The sequence below is a fragment of the Channa argus genome, chromosome 6 (assembly GCF_033026475.1).
Source record: "Channa argus isolate prfri chromosome 6, Channa argus male v1.0, whole genome shotgun sequence".
Lineage (NCBI taxonomy): Eukaryota > Metazoa > Chordata > Actinopteri > Anabantiformes > Channidae > Channa > Channa argus.
The window spans coordinates 1,674,093-1,690,000 of NC_090202.1; the positions used below are offsets into that span (position 1 = coordinate 1,674,093).

Consider the following 15,908-nt stretch of genomic DNA (forward strand, 5'->3'; position numbering starts at 1 on the left):
GTAGAGTGTCTTACACAGAGATAAGCCATGTATAAAGCATGTAGTTCCACAACCAAGCACTTTGTCCTTTTTTATTTTGCAGTTATCGTAGATTTTTATTTTTTTTTAGAACCCAACATGTTGGAATTGTAAAAAACCAAGACTGTTAACAATGAAACACAGGAAAACATTTTTTCTCTCTTTAATAAAAAGACGGTATTTGAGTTCCATAAAAGAACAAAGAGAGATACCCCTCAGTGAGAGACACAAGTATAACATTAACATTTTTCTTTGAAAAAGAAACACAAAAAAAACGAAAACAAACTGGTGCTTGGAAACAGTTGCATTTTTAGGGATGTGACTGACTGTGAGATTCTTCAAAATGCATTCATATCAAGCTGGAGAGGTGCCAAACAACATGATACATACGTTCATACATTATACATAGATTCTAACAGCTTCTACAGGGTAAAATGCAGACTTGGTACCCATGCTTTAACAGTCCATCCTCAGAGTCCATAGACAAAAGGGTATATAGGAAAGAGTCAGTGGGTTTCTATCAGCTAGATTCCTCTCTTTTCACTGCATGTGCAGTAAAAGGCTTTGTGTGGTTCAGAGCACTCATGACAAGGATGAGGGAAACTGAAACCCAGATATGTCTAGAAAAAAGGAGTAGATCAGAGAAACCGGCAGTTTCCACTGCCTGCCTATAAATGTTTTTGTACACGTTTTTACACTGAAACAGAATGTATTCATAACTGTACAGAGGAGTAGACTTATGTCTGCTTTCACAGAAAGAAGGCATCTCCTTTCATTAACACTGGACACTACTGGCCTTAATGCACACCTGGCAAATGCATGTGTGTAGATTGTGTGTATGTATTATATATACCCACACAGAAAGACAAACACACACACAAATAAACATACAGTACATACACTGTGGGGAGGACAGCAGGAGACTTGAGGTGAGACTGGGACTGAGACTGGGACTGAGTGGAAGCTAGGCAGTGCAAGATTGTGACAAATTAAGTCTCACGAAATTTTGAGAAATGAGAAGGCATCCTGCTTATTTCTGAAAATTTGGTAAGATCCACTGAACACGTGTCTTGAGCTCAATGAACAGTCCTGGTAGAAGAGTTCTCTGAAAGGTTTTGGAGCTGCCATGTCTTAGTTTATTCTATGGCACACCCCCGTTGTGCCAAAATAAGGATTCTTATCAAACTTTGGCAGACATAAATAAAAAGTATCAAATCCATCTATGTACATATGAAGATTTGTGCTCTTTGACTGAAAGGCAGGGTGTCTGATGGCATCAGGGACACCCCCATAAGTCAAACTGATCTAACATACTCATTCCCGTACCAAAAGGGCAAAGGGATCACCACATTAACCATGTACAAATATATACAAGTTTGCAAACGTCAAGTTTTGTAATAATAAAAAAAAAAAAAAAAAAGCTACAGATGATAAAACACAAAAGCTAGTATTTTTGTAATAAGAAAAATTATTATCAAGGTAACTTGTCAAGTAATGACCATTGAGTTCGACTTTTCACCACATCACGGTTTAGCTGTTCAGAACTGCCCTGGTGACAGGAGAAGGGCCTGCCTCCATACAGCACTACTCAAGCTCTGCTTTTCATGCGACTACACAGACCTACAGACCTTATGACAATGTGCGCACCCCGCCCCCCCACACCTCGTTATGAGTGACATAATAAACAAGTTTTGACTTTCTTGCAAAGGTCCAAGCTTCCTAAAGACAAAAATTATACAAGCCAAAGCTTCAAAGCCTCTTTTTTGTGACTGTTCTTTAAATGTTTGGTTGATGTTTGAGAACAAGCTCATGCCGGCCAGTGGTAGAGAAATATAAGACTTTATATGGACTACATTTTAAAACACAAGAGACAACTACTGTATCTGGAGTTAAAGGGATATTCCAAAAATTTAGTGTTACACTTGTATTAGGCTGGGGTACTTAGAGTTCAAAGAGAGGCCAAGATATCCTGAGTTTAAATGCCTAATACGCCACAAACTCCACATATACCATCTTTTAGATTTATAACACAGGGTTTCAGTTAAAATGTTGAAATATCAAGTCCAAAGACGCAACAACCCAGATGACATCATTGGCGAAGAAGTAACCCTGACATCATTTTTTTTTTTTCACTTTAGAAAGTTCCCATCAGATGTTCAGTGAAGAAAATTTAAATGTGTACAATTAGGTAAATGCCCCTTTAACTACATGACTTGAAAGTGACCTGGAGATACAATAAGTGGCTCTGTAAAACATTAAGTTAATATTTGATAGTCACTGTCCCTCTGCCTACTCCTGAGTGGAATCTAATGTGTCTTGCCAACCAAAACCATTTTCATGGTTGTACTACCTTCTGGGAAATGCATACATTCCCTCTCGTTGATCATTCACATAGAGGAGGTACAATTCAAGAGTAAGGGGGGGAAGAAAAAAAAAAATCAGATAACTACTGCTGCCTTCACATTTCTACCTTCAGAACTACAAACACAGGACACCTCCTCTCAATCCACAATAAAGTGCTTGAGCTAACAACACAAGAAAAAAAAAGGATGACAAACCTTTAGGGGTTCCTTTGCTCTCATGGCTTTCTTGTTTCTGTAACAGGAGCTTTCTGTAAAAGTCCATGCTGTTTATGAGTTTTATCTGTTACAGTGCGCAGCCAGAAGCCATTAGTTCATGTCTTCCCTCTCCCATACTTGAGGTTTTCAATATCCATTTTCTTCTGAACCAATAAATAAAAACAACAAACAAGTTAAACACCTTAAATATGTGTTGAGATCACATCGGAAGCAGGATGTTTTTCACCATCATAGCATACAACTAAAGAAATGCATGTCAAAGTGTATGCATTATATCCACGTCTGGTTTCAGACTTTTTTTTTCTGGAACTGTGGTCATCTTTGGTTGGGAATTTGTGCATCAGTTGCTTCTCATAGTTCAGTCCATGATGCAGTTTATTTAAAAAAAAAACCTATTAAATGCAAAGTGCTTTAACTGCTACAGGAAGGGAACAGTGGCTTTGTAAGGATGGTAGTCAATAGTCTTGATGTGGTCCCACTGTTTGCGTGTTGGCCTGCTACTCATACAGTGTGACAGTGCAGTAGCAGAGGGCAGAGATCCTGCGGTCCACGCTGGCCTTGTCTGCAGGTAAGATAAACAAAACAACACCTAAATAATAGAAACCATTAATTCAAGCGTAAGGAAAAGGAAGGTATATTAGACTAATAGCAAGTGTAGAAGAATGAGTCTCTTGCACAAACATCTCTGGATACTTTTAGTCTAAGACACGATATCATATACAGCAGAAATTTCTAATTTCAGCCAATGTCATCTGTTCATATCACATGAAAAATCTGTTTAGAAAAGTGCACTCTGCATGAGGCCCAGTGTTATGTGTCAAAAATGTGGTCTGTACTCACATTTGACTACGTTCTCAATGTCAGTAGGGTCCTGTAAGATCTTGGACAGGCCATCTAACAGCATTGCAGCCTTGCTGTAGCGATAGGCTATATCCTCTGTCTGCTTGAACATCTCATCCAGAGCTGCTGACTGAACCTGACACACACAATAACAACACAGACAACACATTAGGCTGACTAGTGTAGATTAAAGCACCAATTTACCAAAAAATTAAATGCGAAAACCCTAGTAGTAATGACAAGAACCAGCTTCTGATGAAATTCTTCTGGTCCACTGAAATGTTAGGAAGGCTGTTGGGTGTCTGAGACTTACCATCTCCACAGCGTGATTGTAGATGAGCTTCTCTGCAGTGACGCTGTTGATCTCGTCAACAAAGCGCTGCTTATCAGAGAAGAAGTGGTTGAGTTTGTCGGTCAGTCGCCGGCAGAGGGAGATGCAGCTTTTGTAACGCTCATTCAGATTCTTTACCACTGAGAGAAGAAAAGGAGGTTTTATGTGAGTTTTTGGCGTAACTATACTTGTATTTGAAGATTTGAAATGGTATCTGCCTCCATATAAAGTATATAGACAGATGTAAGTTACAGGAAATGAATATCTCCCTCTTGCTGCTAACAGAGGTAAACTGCCATTTTCAGCAGGTTAATGGCAGATGAATAAAATGTTCATACCCTGTTTGACAGCAGTGGACGGATTGAGCTTGGCTGATTTAATCTGAGCCTTAGCCAGGTGGAGGGAAGAAGCCAGGAGCTGAGCTGCCTTCATGTAGAGCACCAACTGCTCCACCTGCCTGTAGAGGGCAGCAGACCCATTGTAATTTCAACATGATTGGAAGCTCATCAGCAATGCAGCAACACAACTTAACATGCTGCCTGTGACTACACTTTGTTCATTCCTTACCCCCACTCTTTGCTGAGCTGACTAATCTGGTCCACAACAACACTGTCCTGAGGGGGGTAGAGGGAGGCTGCTGAAACCCCAAGCTCTGTCCCTCCAGCTCGAACTGCTGCCATCTCCAGAACACAGTCCGTGAAGGAAAGCATCATGCGCAGGTGCATCAGTGTGTCAGTATGTTCACGCTGTACAAAAAGTTAAGAAAAATGTGTAAATTAAACTAAAGAATACACCAATGATTGACAAATTAATCGACTTATACAGAGACTAAAATAAGTTAGACCAACACCAACTCTCACCTCCATGAGGGTCTCCTCAGGCAGCTCTGGAGCTTCAAATGTGATGAATCCTTCCAAGCTTGGAGGGGAAGTTCCATAGGGGACATAGCGCAGACTGCTGGGTGCCCCCTCTGCCCCAGGGGCGGCCTGGCCACCCCCAAAACATCCTGGAGGAGAAGAGCCCATGGCCATGCCTGGGGGAGATCCAACATAGACTCGACCACTGGTAGAACACAAGGAGCCAGCCGAACTGTTGGAACCCACTGAGGAAAAGGTCAATGTAACATAAGCTCAAATGTCTTGTGAATTCCCAAGGAGCTGTTGGTCTGTGTTTAATTTAAAACCGTGACATCCTGGTAAACAAAAGCACATTGAAGGGTCCTAACCTGAGGTGGTGCGTGGTCGGGTGCCCAGATGGCTGCAGGTCGGAGGAGTTGAACTGTTGGGTGGTGAACCCACAGTGAAAAGCACAGTACGGGGGCTTGCTGAACCACACTGAGCCAGCCCACTGGGACCTGCAGGGGCTTCAGGAAAAGAATATTTAGTCATGTGCTGCTATGCATTGTTCTTAATATTAAAGTGATGTTTCATAGCTACACTAAATATTAGGTACACTGTGAAAATATCATTGTGACATTGTGTTAATAAGGACTTTTCATATAAAATACATTAGTCATTCGAAACACTGACTAAACATTAGCATTGGTATGTACAGCATTATTCTCATACCTGTGTCCATCGGTCGCTCTGTGTTAAGACTGTCAGTGCTGCCCTGATAGGCCTGTCCACCAAGAGTAATTCTGACTGGCTGTTCAGACAAACGACCTGTACTAACAGATCTGCAGGCAAACCAAAGGGAACATCAGCACAATGTCAAAGAAAAGACAGATTATGTTGAATTAAGGAGCAACAGAGGTAGGCCAAAGTGAAACAGATGCTTATTTCACCATCAATGACATTATTCTTACGTTTCAATTTCCAATTACACTTGAAGAAGCTTGTATACCAAGTCAAACCTCCTTCCAGCATGTGAATGTACTTGACATTACTTGACAAGCAAATTTTATATGCATATATATCTGTACGGGCAAGAAAAGTATAAGTGTCCCCTTACCTGCCAAAGGTGCGACTGGCCTCTGGGGCAGCTGGTCGTCCAATGAGGTACGGACTGCAGTGGTGGGCACAAATATCTCTTGAATCTGCCAATGTCTTTGTAGGCATGGGGCTGTCTGCAAGTGCCATCAAGTTACAGGACGCCTGTGTTTTAGGGATCTTAAATGCTGCTGAAATGGTCTAAATGTAAAAAAAAAACCAAACACACACAAAAATATAAACATTTTAGTTCATCTGGTATTTACAATTTGCAGACTCACTACCAAATTCTATTTTACCTTGGTAGGAGAGCCGATGATGGTGGGTAGAGGGGACTTCTGCAGCCAGTCTGATGTGCGAGGAGAGGAGCCCAGAAGCTTAGTGGGAGAGGAGCCAAGGTTGGCTGGTCGGTTAAACTGAGGAGAGTGACTGCAGGAGTAGGAGGAAGGCTGAACAGGGTCTGACAGCTGCTTGTGGAGCTTCTGTCTGGTCTGGTAAACTTCAGTTAGGGTGGGGGCACTCTGGAGTCGAGCTCCCAGGAGCTGAGAGGATGGGACAGGGGAACCTGGACAAGGCAGAAAGACTGGATTACAAATAGATCATGTTAACAGCGACCTACAAATACTAATTTAATATTCTACACTATTCTACACAACTTTCTTCTAACACCTAGAGAATTCACTACTATACAAAATCGATCCTAGGGTTTGTGGGTTGTTTGTGATAAGTGAATTTACTAAATGTTTGTTTCTCAGCCAATCTTTAGGTCAACCTCTTTCTCTGCAATATTACTGGTGACTTTGGCTTTCCTCCATGACAGTTTGAGGCCAGACAGCAAAAGCAAAACGCTCTGTAAAGTTTGATCTGAAAATGTAAAAAAGTCATACATTCTGGCTTTTCGCATGACTTTTCAAATGAGAGTTCAATGCTTAAACAAAGAAAGGTATCTGTTTGCTTAGTAAATCAAAAATAAAAATGCTTAAGATCCCAGGCACTGCAAGCCTTTAATCTTACATTGCTGAAAGTAAGGTATTTTCTTTTGGTCAAGCTGCTGTTTTCTGTCTGGATGAGGCATCATTTCAAACACTTAACTGTAACTTTGCCTTCTTTGGAAAAACTGGTCCCCATGACAGCAAAGCTCTTCACACAAACGGTGAAGTTGTAAGGGTCTGTGTAGTTTATATAATAGCCATGACAGACTTTTTTCAAGTACCTTGACTTATGGTGACTCATACACTTTGTCCACAATTGAGTCATGACACAGGGGAAAAATCAAAAACAACTCCCAACAGTATTAAATTTGAAACTTAGGTTAAACCGGTGACCAGGCTTTCTAGAAAGTACCTAAAGTTTTCTCTTTTAAACAAACCTCCTGAGGAGCTCCGGCTACGCGGCTCTTGGTTCTGAAGGTGACAGCAGCAGTGACCCAGCTGCTCAGGGATGGTGCCCACTGCAAACAGAAGTTATTATTAAGCAGTTAAATTTAATTTTGTAGTTTCTGAACATGTCCATTTAATGTCCGTTATTAAAAGACTTATGTGCTTGGAGACAGGTCTGAACGTGTCCTTACCAAGAGGTGATGGGGAATAGGGCCGGGAACTGCCAGTAGAGAGGCGCCGGCCCACTGTCTGAGGGACATCTGCAGAACTGGGGGACCCTGAGCCCACTTTGGGAAACCCCATAGGGCTAGTGTTGGAACGCCTCACTGTGCCAGATCTAGAACACACAAACAGCATGAAGGCACAAAAAAAAAACAAAAACAAACATTCTGTTTTTAGAGCCATGACCAACTTTAACAGAAGTAATTCAATAGCAGGCTGATTAACACGGGCCTGTGTAGAAGACACCACAACGGAACTTTGAAATAAACATCTTCACAATACATTTTAGCCAATTAAAGTCTACTGTGCTTCTTAATTTAGACATTCTAGACACCAGACTTGGAATAGGAACAACAGTGCTAATCGTCCTATGAAACATCACCCTTCCCTCTTCCTCTGCCCTCCCATTGAATTGGTTTTCACACAAAAGTGTTGACAAACCCTGCCCATCAACAGGTTGGCAGGCCACAAACTCAAGCTGATGTAATTTCACTGAAACCTTTGAGCTGATGAAATAACAACCAGGGCTTACATTACCTTATTTCAATTACACTTGCGTACTGTGATTTAATAACTCAAGGTGATATTAACAAACATAAAAACTAAAATTCTCAATCAAAACCTACAATTTAATGAAGCCTCAAACATGTAGAAGGATCTTACCTGGGAGAGCTGTAAAGTGTGGTAGTCGGGCTGCTGGAGAGGTTCTGCTTTATGCGTTGGTAGTTCCGTACCTGGGTGGGAACTGGGATGGGGGTGGTTTCGGTTCGTGGGGACACCATGGGGCTCTGTCCAGGAGTGGGCTGTGGCTGCCTGCAAGGGAAGAGTGGGGAGAAGAGCCCAGTTAGCCAGTCCACTTGAGGCTGCTGCTGCTTCCATATCTGCAGGACATCTTCAGGGGTGTCAACACCCATAACTTAAATCTCCAGGGGGAATTCTTCTTTTGTAAAATAAGTAAAACATAAAAAGGAGGATAACTGTAGATTTTTCTGCAGCCACAAGCTATTTGTTTACTTCAGCATGCACACAAGTTAAGGAACTGAATGGTTCAGCCTGACCGATCATGAGGGAAGAAAGGGTGAAAAAAACCCGGAGGGGGCTGGTCTTCCATGTAAACACAGTGACAGGTCCAATCAGCTTTCAGCTCATCCAGCTGGGGCAGGGCTAGAGGAAGGGCCAGCCAATGGCACGTGTAAGGCCAGTTCTCTGAGTTCAGCAAACACAAGAAGGGAAGTGCAAAGAGGCCCAGCTCATTTGCATTCTTTTGTTATTTCAGAGGAGACAAAATGTTCTCAAACACAAAGTCATGACCGAGTCACCCACAGAGGGCCTTTGCTTACTTACAGAAGGCACAAAAAAGGGAAGGGGTGGAGAAAAGGACCGTTAAGAGTGGCACCAGTTGGGAACCAGTATTATGTAATTGTGTGAAACCTAGGAGGTTCCACAAGGGAGAGAAGAGGAGGACACGTGAGGCAGAGAGACTAGTCCAGACAAAGAACTAGAAAAGCAGTTGCTTTGTGGGATTTCTGAGATACAAATCTTAACACGTGCTGTCCTTCTCCAAACACTTAACACTGACTGAGAAGAAGTTTGAAGCAGTTTTCCGTGATAGAGGCTATTTTTGTTCCTTAAGGGTTTATTGATTATAACCAAGGCTTTCTATAGAGAGATATGTTTCTTCTTTAAATAAAACACAAAACTAAATTTGTAGGTCAGTGGTCAAAAGGAGTGGAAAGATGAGAGACTGGATCTGTAAGCCTCTGTATTGACCAAGCAGCCCTTGAGAGGGTGATGTCACTTCTTTTACCATCTCCCACATTTGCTCGTCTCATCTTTTTCCTTCTTCTAAATAATCTCCATCTAGAGATAGTCTTGTTCCAAAGCCCACTCTGTTCCCCCTCCCGTCCTCTACCTTCTTCATTGACACCAATAAATTTGGGACTCAGAGTAAAAACAAGACCTTAACTTAGCAGAGTGTGTCTCTAGTCTCTCCAGTAGACATTGGGCAGGGTTGTGCCAGGATGGGCATCCAGCGTAAAAACTGTGCCAAACCAAAATGCAGACAAATGATCTGCTGTTGCGACCCTGAACTCACAGGATAAGTGTCTCTCATTACAAATCCCATCATTGAAACACTTGGTCTTCCTGTGTCACTGGTTAACTAATTTCTAACTTAATTTATAGATAGAGTAAAGGGTTGTTGCTGTGGGCAGCAACAGAATGAAATAAAAGGACAGTGGAAGATTAGACAGACAGAACAGCCGTGGTTTTTAGAAAAGCAAACAGATAAATATGAAGTTAGAAGAAGTACACCATGAAGGTATCTAAAGGCAGGTTATGAACAAAGAGAAAAGGCAGCAAGAATGCATCCTACATTACAAGTATTATTGTATGTGTATAGCACAAGCCTGACGTACACCATCATAATCCACAGTCCCACAGATCTCTAACATTGTCCAAAACTTTTTAGAAAAACACATGAGTGCACTGGTGACTTCATTACCAGGAACAAGTGCACTGTAGTTTATTTTGACTCCATCCTGCATAAAGCATCTTAGCCAATGAAGCACCAAATCTTCCTGCAGAGGATCGTCTGAAGACAGGATATGCACCAATTTTTAATTTCTAAACTAATTTGAAAAACATTTGCTTAAAACCACAGTCCCCAGACATTTTAGGAAATGACAGCCTTTTTTAAAAATGCACTTGTGAGCCATTATGCGTTTGTATCTATAGCGGTGGTCAGTGGGGTCAGGGATGAGGGTCACTGTAATGGTAGGAAAGTCAGGATGTATTGCAAATTCCATATTGTTTCTTTTAGTCTTTTCATGATAGTTAAAAAACAGGCGTCAGAGAGCTAGATACACATATTGAAAAAGTTTATATATTTTACCTTTAAATTATTAGAATTAGACAATTCAGAAACAAAGCTCTCCTGATTAAGTAGAGCTGTTGACAGTAGATCACTACATTATAACTGGGAAGAATTTGAAAAAGCAGAAAAATGCAGAGCGTTGGGACACTGGCATGTTAAATGTATTTTAATTTCAGCAACTATGAGTATGTTGATCTGGGAAAACAGAGATGAAGCCCCATAATAACAGTTTGTTATTGCAGATGGCAAGTGTCTGAGGCTATTCTTATCTCACTGCCCTTAGTGGGTCAGGTGCTTTATTTAGCACAGCACCACCCTGTTGTGATGTTCTAAGCCTGATTCATTACTCACTAATCATGTCAATTTGGGGGTGGACAAAAACTCACTTGTGACAAGTGGACGCTGTGTATGTATGAGTGTGAGGGATGGAGAGAGAGTTTTGGTGTAAAGCACAGATGATGCAGTTTTTCTGGTAGTCAGAGAGCCAAAAATAGTGACATGAAAAAGCAACAGAAGCTTGTTGACAGAATGAAAAGATGACTGTACACACATACATGTGAAGTCAAGGCTATGAGTGAAATAGTCTACCATTCCAAACAGGACTCCAGGTGCTGGCTATGCAAAGATGTCCATGAGACCTCAACACTTAACAGTGAGGTACAAAATGCTAGCAATTCTTTCCAGCAATACATAGAACACCATAACCAAGTGGCTAGCATAGTGTAAGGAAACCTCTGTGCAGAGTGTAGGCAGGAGGTCAGAATGCAGTTCATCTCTGAAGGTGGTTGAGAACAAGCCAAGATCTTGTGGGACCTTCCAGATACAGACTTGATAAAAAAAATAGCAATGGCCAACCAACCAGACATAGTGGTGGACAAACAGATGAAGGTTGTATTGATAGATGTAGCAATTGCAAATGATAGCAAAAATCAAGAAAAAGGAACATGAAAAGCTCAAGAAATACCAAGGACTAAGGGGTTAGACAAGATGTGGAAGGTGAAGGCACAAGTGGTCCTCATGGTAATTGGAATAAATGGGGCTTTGACCCCACAACTGGGAGAGTGGCTCCAGCAGGTTCCAAGAACAACATCTGTTGCAAACGGCATTTATTTGATGGAAATATAAAAAAAAAACAAAAAACAATTGAACATGCAAATAAAACCAGTGAAGCAAAATCCATAAAAAAATTGATGTGTAGTTAGTTATTGTACTAACCCTCCACACACGATGAACTCGCTGGAAGGCCGACGACCTGCTCCCACTGGCTGGTCATCTGAGGAGGTAAAAGAAAGGAAGAGAACGATGAGGGTTCAACTGTTCATTGTTTGCAGACTGGTAGGTTCTTGTATGAGTTAGTGTTTGTGCGCGTGTGGCAGCAGGTGCTAACCATAAAGTTTCATTTTACCAGTCATGAGGGTGGATTGTGTGTTTCTCCTGTTTGTAGACTGTTGTCTACAGTTACAACAGGACATGATTAGCAGCTGTCCAGTGTACTGCCTGTGGATTTGGTGACATGTGATGTATGTGATGTGTGTGATGTGTTTGTATGTGATGTGTGTGTATGTGATGTCTGTGTATCTCTCTCTGAGAGAGGCGCGCACACACACAGAGAGAGAGACACAGAGACAGAGACACACACACACCTTCATCTTTCTTTCATAGAAGTAGTTCTTTCATTAAATAATGCAGTAACTGACACTTGCACCTGATGGAAGTTAGGGGTAGATATATGTAGCTACACTAAAGGTGGGAACTGCAAGTCACCTGACGATACAACTACAATATTTTGCCCACAACTTCGATATTTCAGCACTAGTAATCTTGTGACATACAATTACAAGATAAAAATAGTATACTAGAAAAGGCAATTTCCAAGGAAATTACGTGGGAGAGCTGTTAAGTCGCCCGGTAGAGGCCGACCGCTCAGAAGCTGCTGAGAGCAGAGGCGTTTGCACGTTCAAAGCCGCAAACGCTGAAGAGAGATAAATACGAACAAAAAGAGAAAGAAAGAAGATGACAATAAAAGAAAAAATCCAAAATACCAAGAAAAGTTGAATTCAGAAAAGAAAAAAAGTAGAAAGTAACAATGGAGGAAGTAAATAGCTAAAAAGGTGATATTTAAAGTGTAAAGAAACAGAAAAAGAAGCAAAGTAAAAAGTTGCTATTGAAAGTGTAAAGAAAAAAGTAAGAAGTGAAAAAGCAACAACTTGATTAACAAAAGTTGAAAGAAGTAGTAAGAAACAAAGGAAAAGGTAAATATTCCCAAAGTTAAAAGAAACAAAGAAAGAAGCAAAGTAAAAAAGTTGCTATTAAAAGTGTAAAGGAAGAAGTGAAAAAGCAACAACTTGATTAACAAAAGTGGAAAGAAGTAGTAAGAAACAAAGGAAAAGGTAAATATTCCCAAAGTTAAAAGAAACAAAAAAAGAAGCAAAGTAAAAAAGTTGCTATTAAAGTGTAAAGAAAAAAGCTAGAAGTAACTACTTAGAAATGAAGGAACCATTTTAATGCTGAAAGACTGTTGAGAAAAAAAAGTTGAAAAGAGCTTTTAATTTGAAAGTGTGTTTCCTGTCTGTGTCTGTGTGGTAGTTTGTGTGTCCACTGTAGGGAGACTTCAAAACAAACTCATTTTAGCATTTAAATGCTAAATAATTAAAATAAGAATGATAAAAGGCTTTTATTTTGAAAGTGTGTTTCCTGTCTGTGAGGGTGTGTGTGTAGGGAAACTTCACCACAAAGTCATTTTAGCATTTAAATGCTAAAAAGTGGATAAAATATTATGAAAGGCTTTTATTTTGAAAGTGTTTTTCCTATCTGTGAGGGTGTGTGTGTAGGGAAACTTCACCACAAAGTCATTTTAGCATTTAAATGCTAAAAAGTGGATAAAGTATTATGAAAGGCTTTTATTTTGAAAGGGTATTTCCTGTCTGTGAGGGTGTGTGTCTGTGTGTGTCTCCACTGTGTCTGTTGAGGGAGAAAAACTCAGGTAAAGTGTGTGGACACAGCTCTGAGGCTGATTACATGACGTCATGCAGCTGTGTCCGTTACCATGACAATGACTGCTGCCCGCCTGCTGAGTCATGTGAGCCAAATGCAAAGGCAGGCTGGAAAAGTGCTGAGACTATGCCTCGCAAAATGCTCAAAATATGAAAAAGTATTAGTCCTATCGAAACAATTCAAAAACTGTGAGTGACAAAAGGCTTCAATGAACACACTGATGTACTTTATTTGAAGATACTCCATAAAATGAAGGCGTGGTGGCGATTTTAAAACAGCCCCCCGTTTGTGATTTGATTAGAATTTAAGAACCTCTGTTATAATGGGCTCCAATGGGAGTTTTGACGGCACTCTCTCTGCTTCTGGACACTTGGAGAAAGAACCGTCAGTCCTGTCACTATGAGAGTTACATTTACTGAAAGAAGACAAAAATACCTACATTCTGATGTATAGTTTGTTTATGTAAGATTAAAGTTGACTGAAGGAAAGAATGAAAAGAAGGAAAAAAGTTGCTAAAAGTGGAAGCTGAAAAGTTAGAGTGCGTGTGATGTCACCCACTCTAGCTGCTCCAACATTCCGCAATACACACTAATGGAAAAGTTGAAAAAGCTCCAAAAGTTGCCTAAAACTAAAACTGCGATTATTCAAAAAGTATAAAAGATAGAAAGAAGCTGATCCACCCAGACTAGACCCGTATAAAGTTTAAATGAAGTTTCTACTCCAAAGTATGACGACACAAGAGGCAGATGAAAAGTGGCATGTTGAAGGGAAATTTTAAGTGCCTTCCATTCATTTTCTATGGGAAAAAAAGTTCATAAAAAGTGAAATATAATAAAAAGTATAAAAGTTATTAATGAGAAAAGTAATAGCATAGATCTCCTAAAAGAGACCTACGTTTAGGAAGTGGAACGAAGTTTCTACGACAAACCGTCTAGGAGGAGATAGTGACCGAAAAACGGCGAAATAATAATAATAATAAAGAAAAGGATCTCATAAGTGTGAGAGCTGTGCTTACAGCTCTCCCACTAATGAGAGCTGTGCTTACAGCTCTCCCACTAATTACAATACCTAGATAATAAATGGATAAAATCAGTCATTACTCACTGATCCATGTCTTCCTTTCTCTTTCTGATAGGGACTCACTGCCAATAGATGCTACAGGGTCCTCCCTGATTATGGGTCTGGGGGCCGTTTTCCCTCAGAATTTGATTTGGCATTAGTATTGTAATGTTTTCACAGCATAGCAGGTAGGCAATAAGCTTGTGGGGGTAATATGCACCTCTGGCACAGGAGCTCCAGTGTTCTAAAGCTTGTATTTTCATTCTCAACCAATAAACCGTGTTTGTCCTGTAATGTTAGAACCACAAAATCCACCTGTTGCAAGTGAGGGCAGCTCTCACAACAAATTAAACTGTATTTGCACACAGCTGCAGTAGCAGTTTCTGAATATTTCTGAATGCGTATTTCATATATTGGTTCTGGTTTTAATAACTGCTAGATTGAAGCTCCAATTCTTTGATGTCATCACAATCAAACCAGGGTGATGCACATAGTTGTGTTACCAGCATTTTGGTCTTTCGGAGATAACAGTCTTTAATGATCCTTTCAGTTTTTGTCAGTGTAAAGTTCAAAGTGGATCCAAATTTGCACAGTCCGCAGAATTATACTTTACAAGACGTTGCTGAATCTCGTTTGCTTTTGATCTGTAGTGCTGTTCTAGTTTTACTTCCCTGCCAATTTCTAAAACTGTCCATCTGACGTCTGCAATCAGGTAAGTGCCCCCAAAAAAGACTGTTTAGTGACTGCTTCAGTAAACATAAGGTTTTATTTTCAATTTAGATCAGATGCTAGTCCTTCAAGTCGATACTTGATGGAAGTTCATCAGTTATGTCTCGCAAACTGAAAAAATCCCCACCACAAATGTACAGCCTGCCTAATAGTACACAGCACTTACAGCTATCAGTAGAGATGTGAGGCACCAGGACAAAGTCGTCAGTGTCACAGGATGAGTTCTTGCTGCTGGTGCTTCCTGCAGATTCTTTGGACAGCTGTAGAAAGTTAGGTGGGCCAAGTGGAGGAGATGATAACCCATCTTCTGCTAGATTCTGCATGTCTGGGAGAGACTGTGTCCACAGAGAAACCAAGGAAAGAGGAAAATAAGATGAAGTTAAAGTGTGGCTCCTGGCTTCTAGGCTTGACAATGCTGACTGTCAAACTTATTTCTCTGCTTATTTTTCTTTTTAGAACATCATGTATAACAGGATAACACTGTTTTTACTACAGTAGCAGGTACAAAGGCAACACAATACAAGGAGTCATAATAATATTATATTGTGTTTAAGTGCAACAGCCTCAGGAGAGATTATGAAGTAACAAACTCACAGGAGGAGAGTTGTAGCGGATGCATGGAGAGCTGCCACATGGACTGTCTGTCACTGTGTTGGAGGCACTGGGGACGGGCACCGGACATGCTGAGGCCAATACAAACACAATTAATCATGTTTTCAAGCTGGACAACAAGAAAGTTGTGGTACAGTTTAATGTGGTCTTCATGCTTACATTTTTTAAGGGTGGTTGATGGCTCCAGGAAAGGATGGCTGAAAAATGTGTCTGTGAGTGAGGGGTTAGAGGGAGAAGTCCAGAGAAGAGTGTTAAATCACAACTGAACAGTAAATATGATGCATATTTGTTGTGTCAGCACTCACCAAAGTCCATCCTGTCTTTCTGATTTCTCTGTAG

At 40.7% G+C, this 15,908-nt stretch overlaps 1 protein-coding gene across 7 annotated transcripts in view; it reads right to left on the bottom strand.

The window, feature by feature from the left end:
* Positions 1–165: 165 nt before the first annotated feature.
* Positions 166–15,908, bottom strand: part of ulk2 (unc-51 like autophagy activating kinase 2) — a 35,875-nt gene continuing 20,132 nt past the window's right edge. For 4 of the 7 annotated variants that reach the window (XM_067506952.1, XM_067506949.1, XM_067506946.1 and 1 more), the window contains 18 exons: positions 15,875–15,908; positions 15,729–15,779; positions 15,552–15,640; positions 15,124–15,292; positions 11,391–11,448; positions 7,964–8,113; positions 7,270–7,415; positions 7,069–7,149; positions 5,999–6,264; positions 5,722–5,900; positions 5,337–5,446; positions 4,994–5,131; positions 4,629–4,870; positions 4,336–4,514; positions 4,107–4,225; positions 3,751–3,908; positions 3,438–3,573; positions 166–3,186 (listed from right to left, as the gene is read on the bottom strand). The exon at positions 15,875–15,908 is cut by the window's right edge and continues 49 nt beyond it. In XM_067506952.1, the coding sequence (XP_067363053.1) occupies positions 3,095–3,186; positions 3,438–3,573; positions 3,751–3,908; positions 4,107–4,225; positions 4,336–4,514; positions 4,629–4,870; positions 4,994–5,131; positions 5,337–5,446; positions 5,722–5,900; positions 5,999–6,264; positions 7,069–7,149; positions 7,270–7,415; positions 7,964–8,113; positions 11,391–11,448; positions 15,124–15,292; positions 15,552–15,640; positions 15,729–15,779; positions 15,875–15,908 (2,397 nt within the window). In that variant the 3' untranslated portion in view covers positions 166–3,094. The remainder of the gene's footprint in view (positions 3,187–3,437; positions 3,574–3,750; positions 3,909–4,106; positions 4,226–4,335; positions 4,515–4,628; positions 4,871–4,993; positions 5,132–5,336; positions 5,447–5,721; positions 5,901–5,998; positions 6,265–7,068; positions 7,150–7,269; positions 7,416–7,963; positions 8,114–11,390; positions 11,449–15,123; positions 15,293–15,551; positions 15,641–15,728; positions 15,780–15,874) is intronic. The other 3 variants (XM_067506951.1, XM_067506947.1, XM_067506948.1) reach the window with 3 other exon arrangements.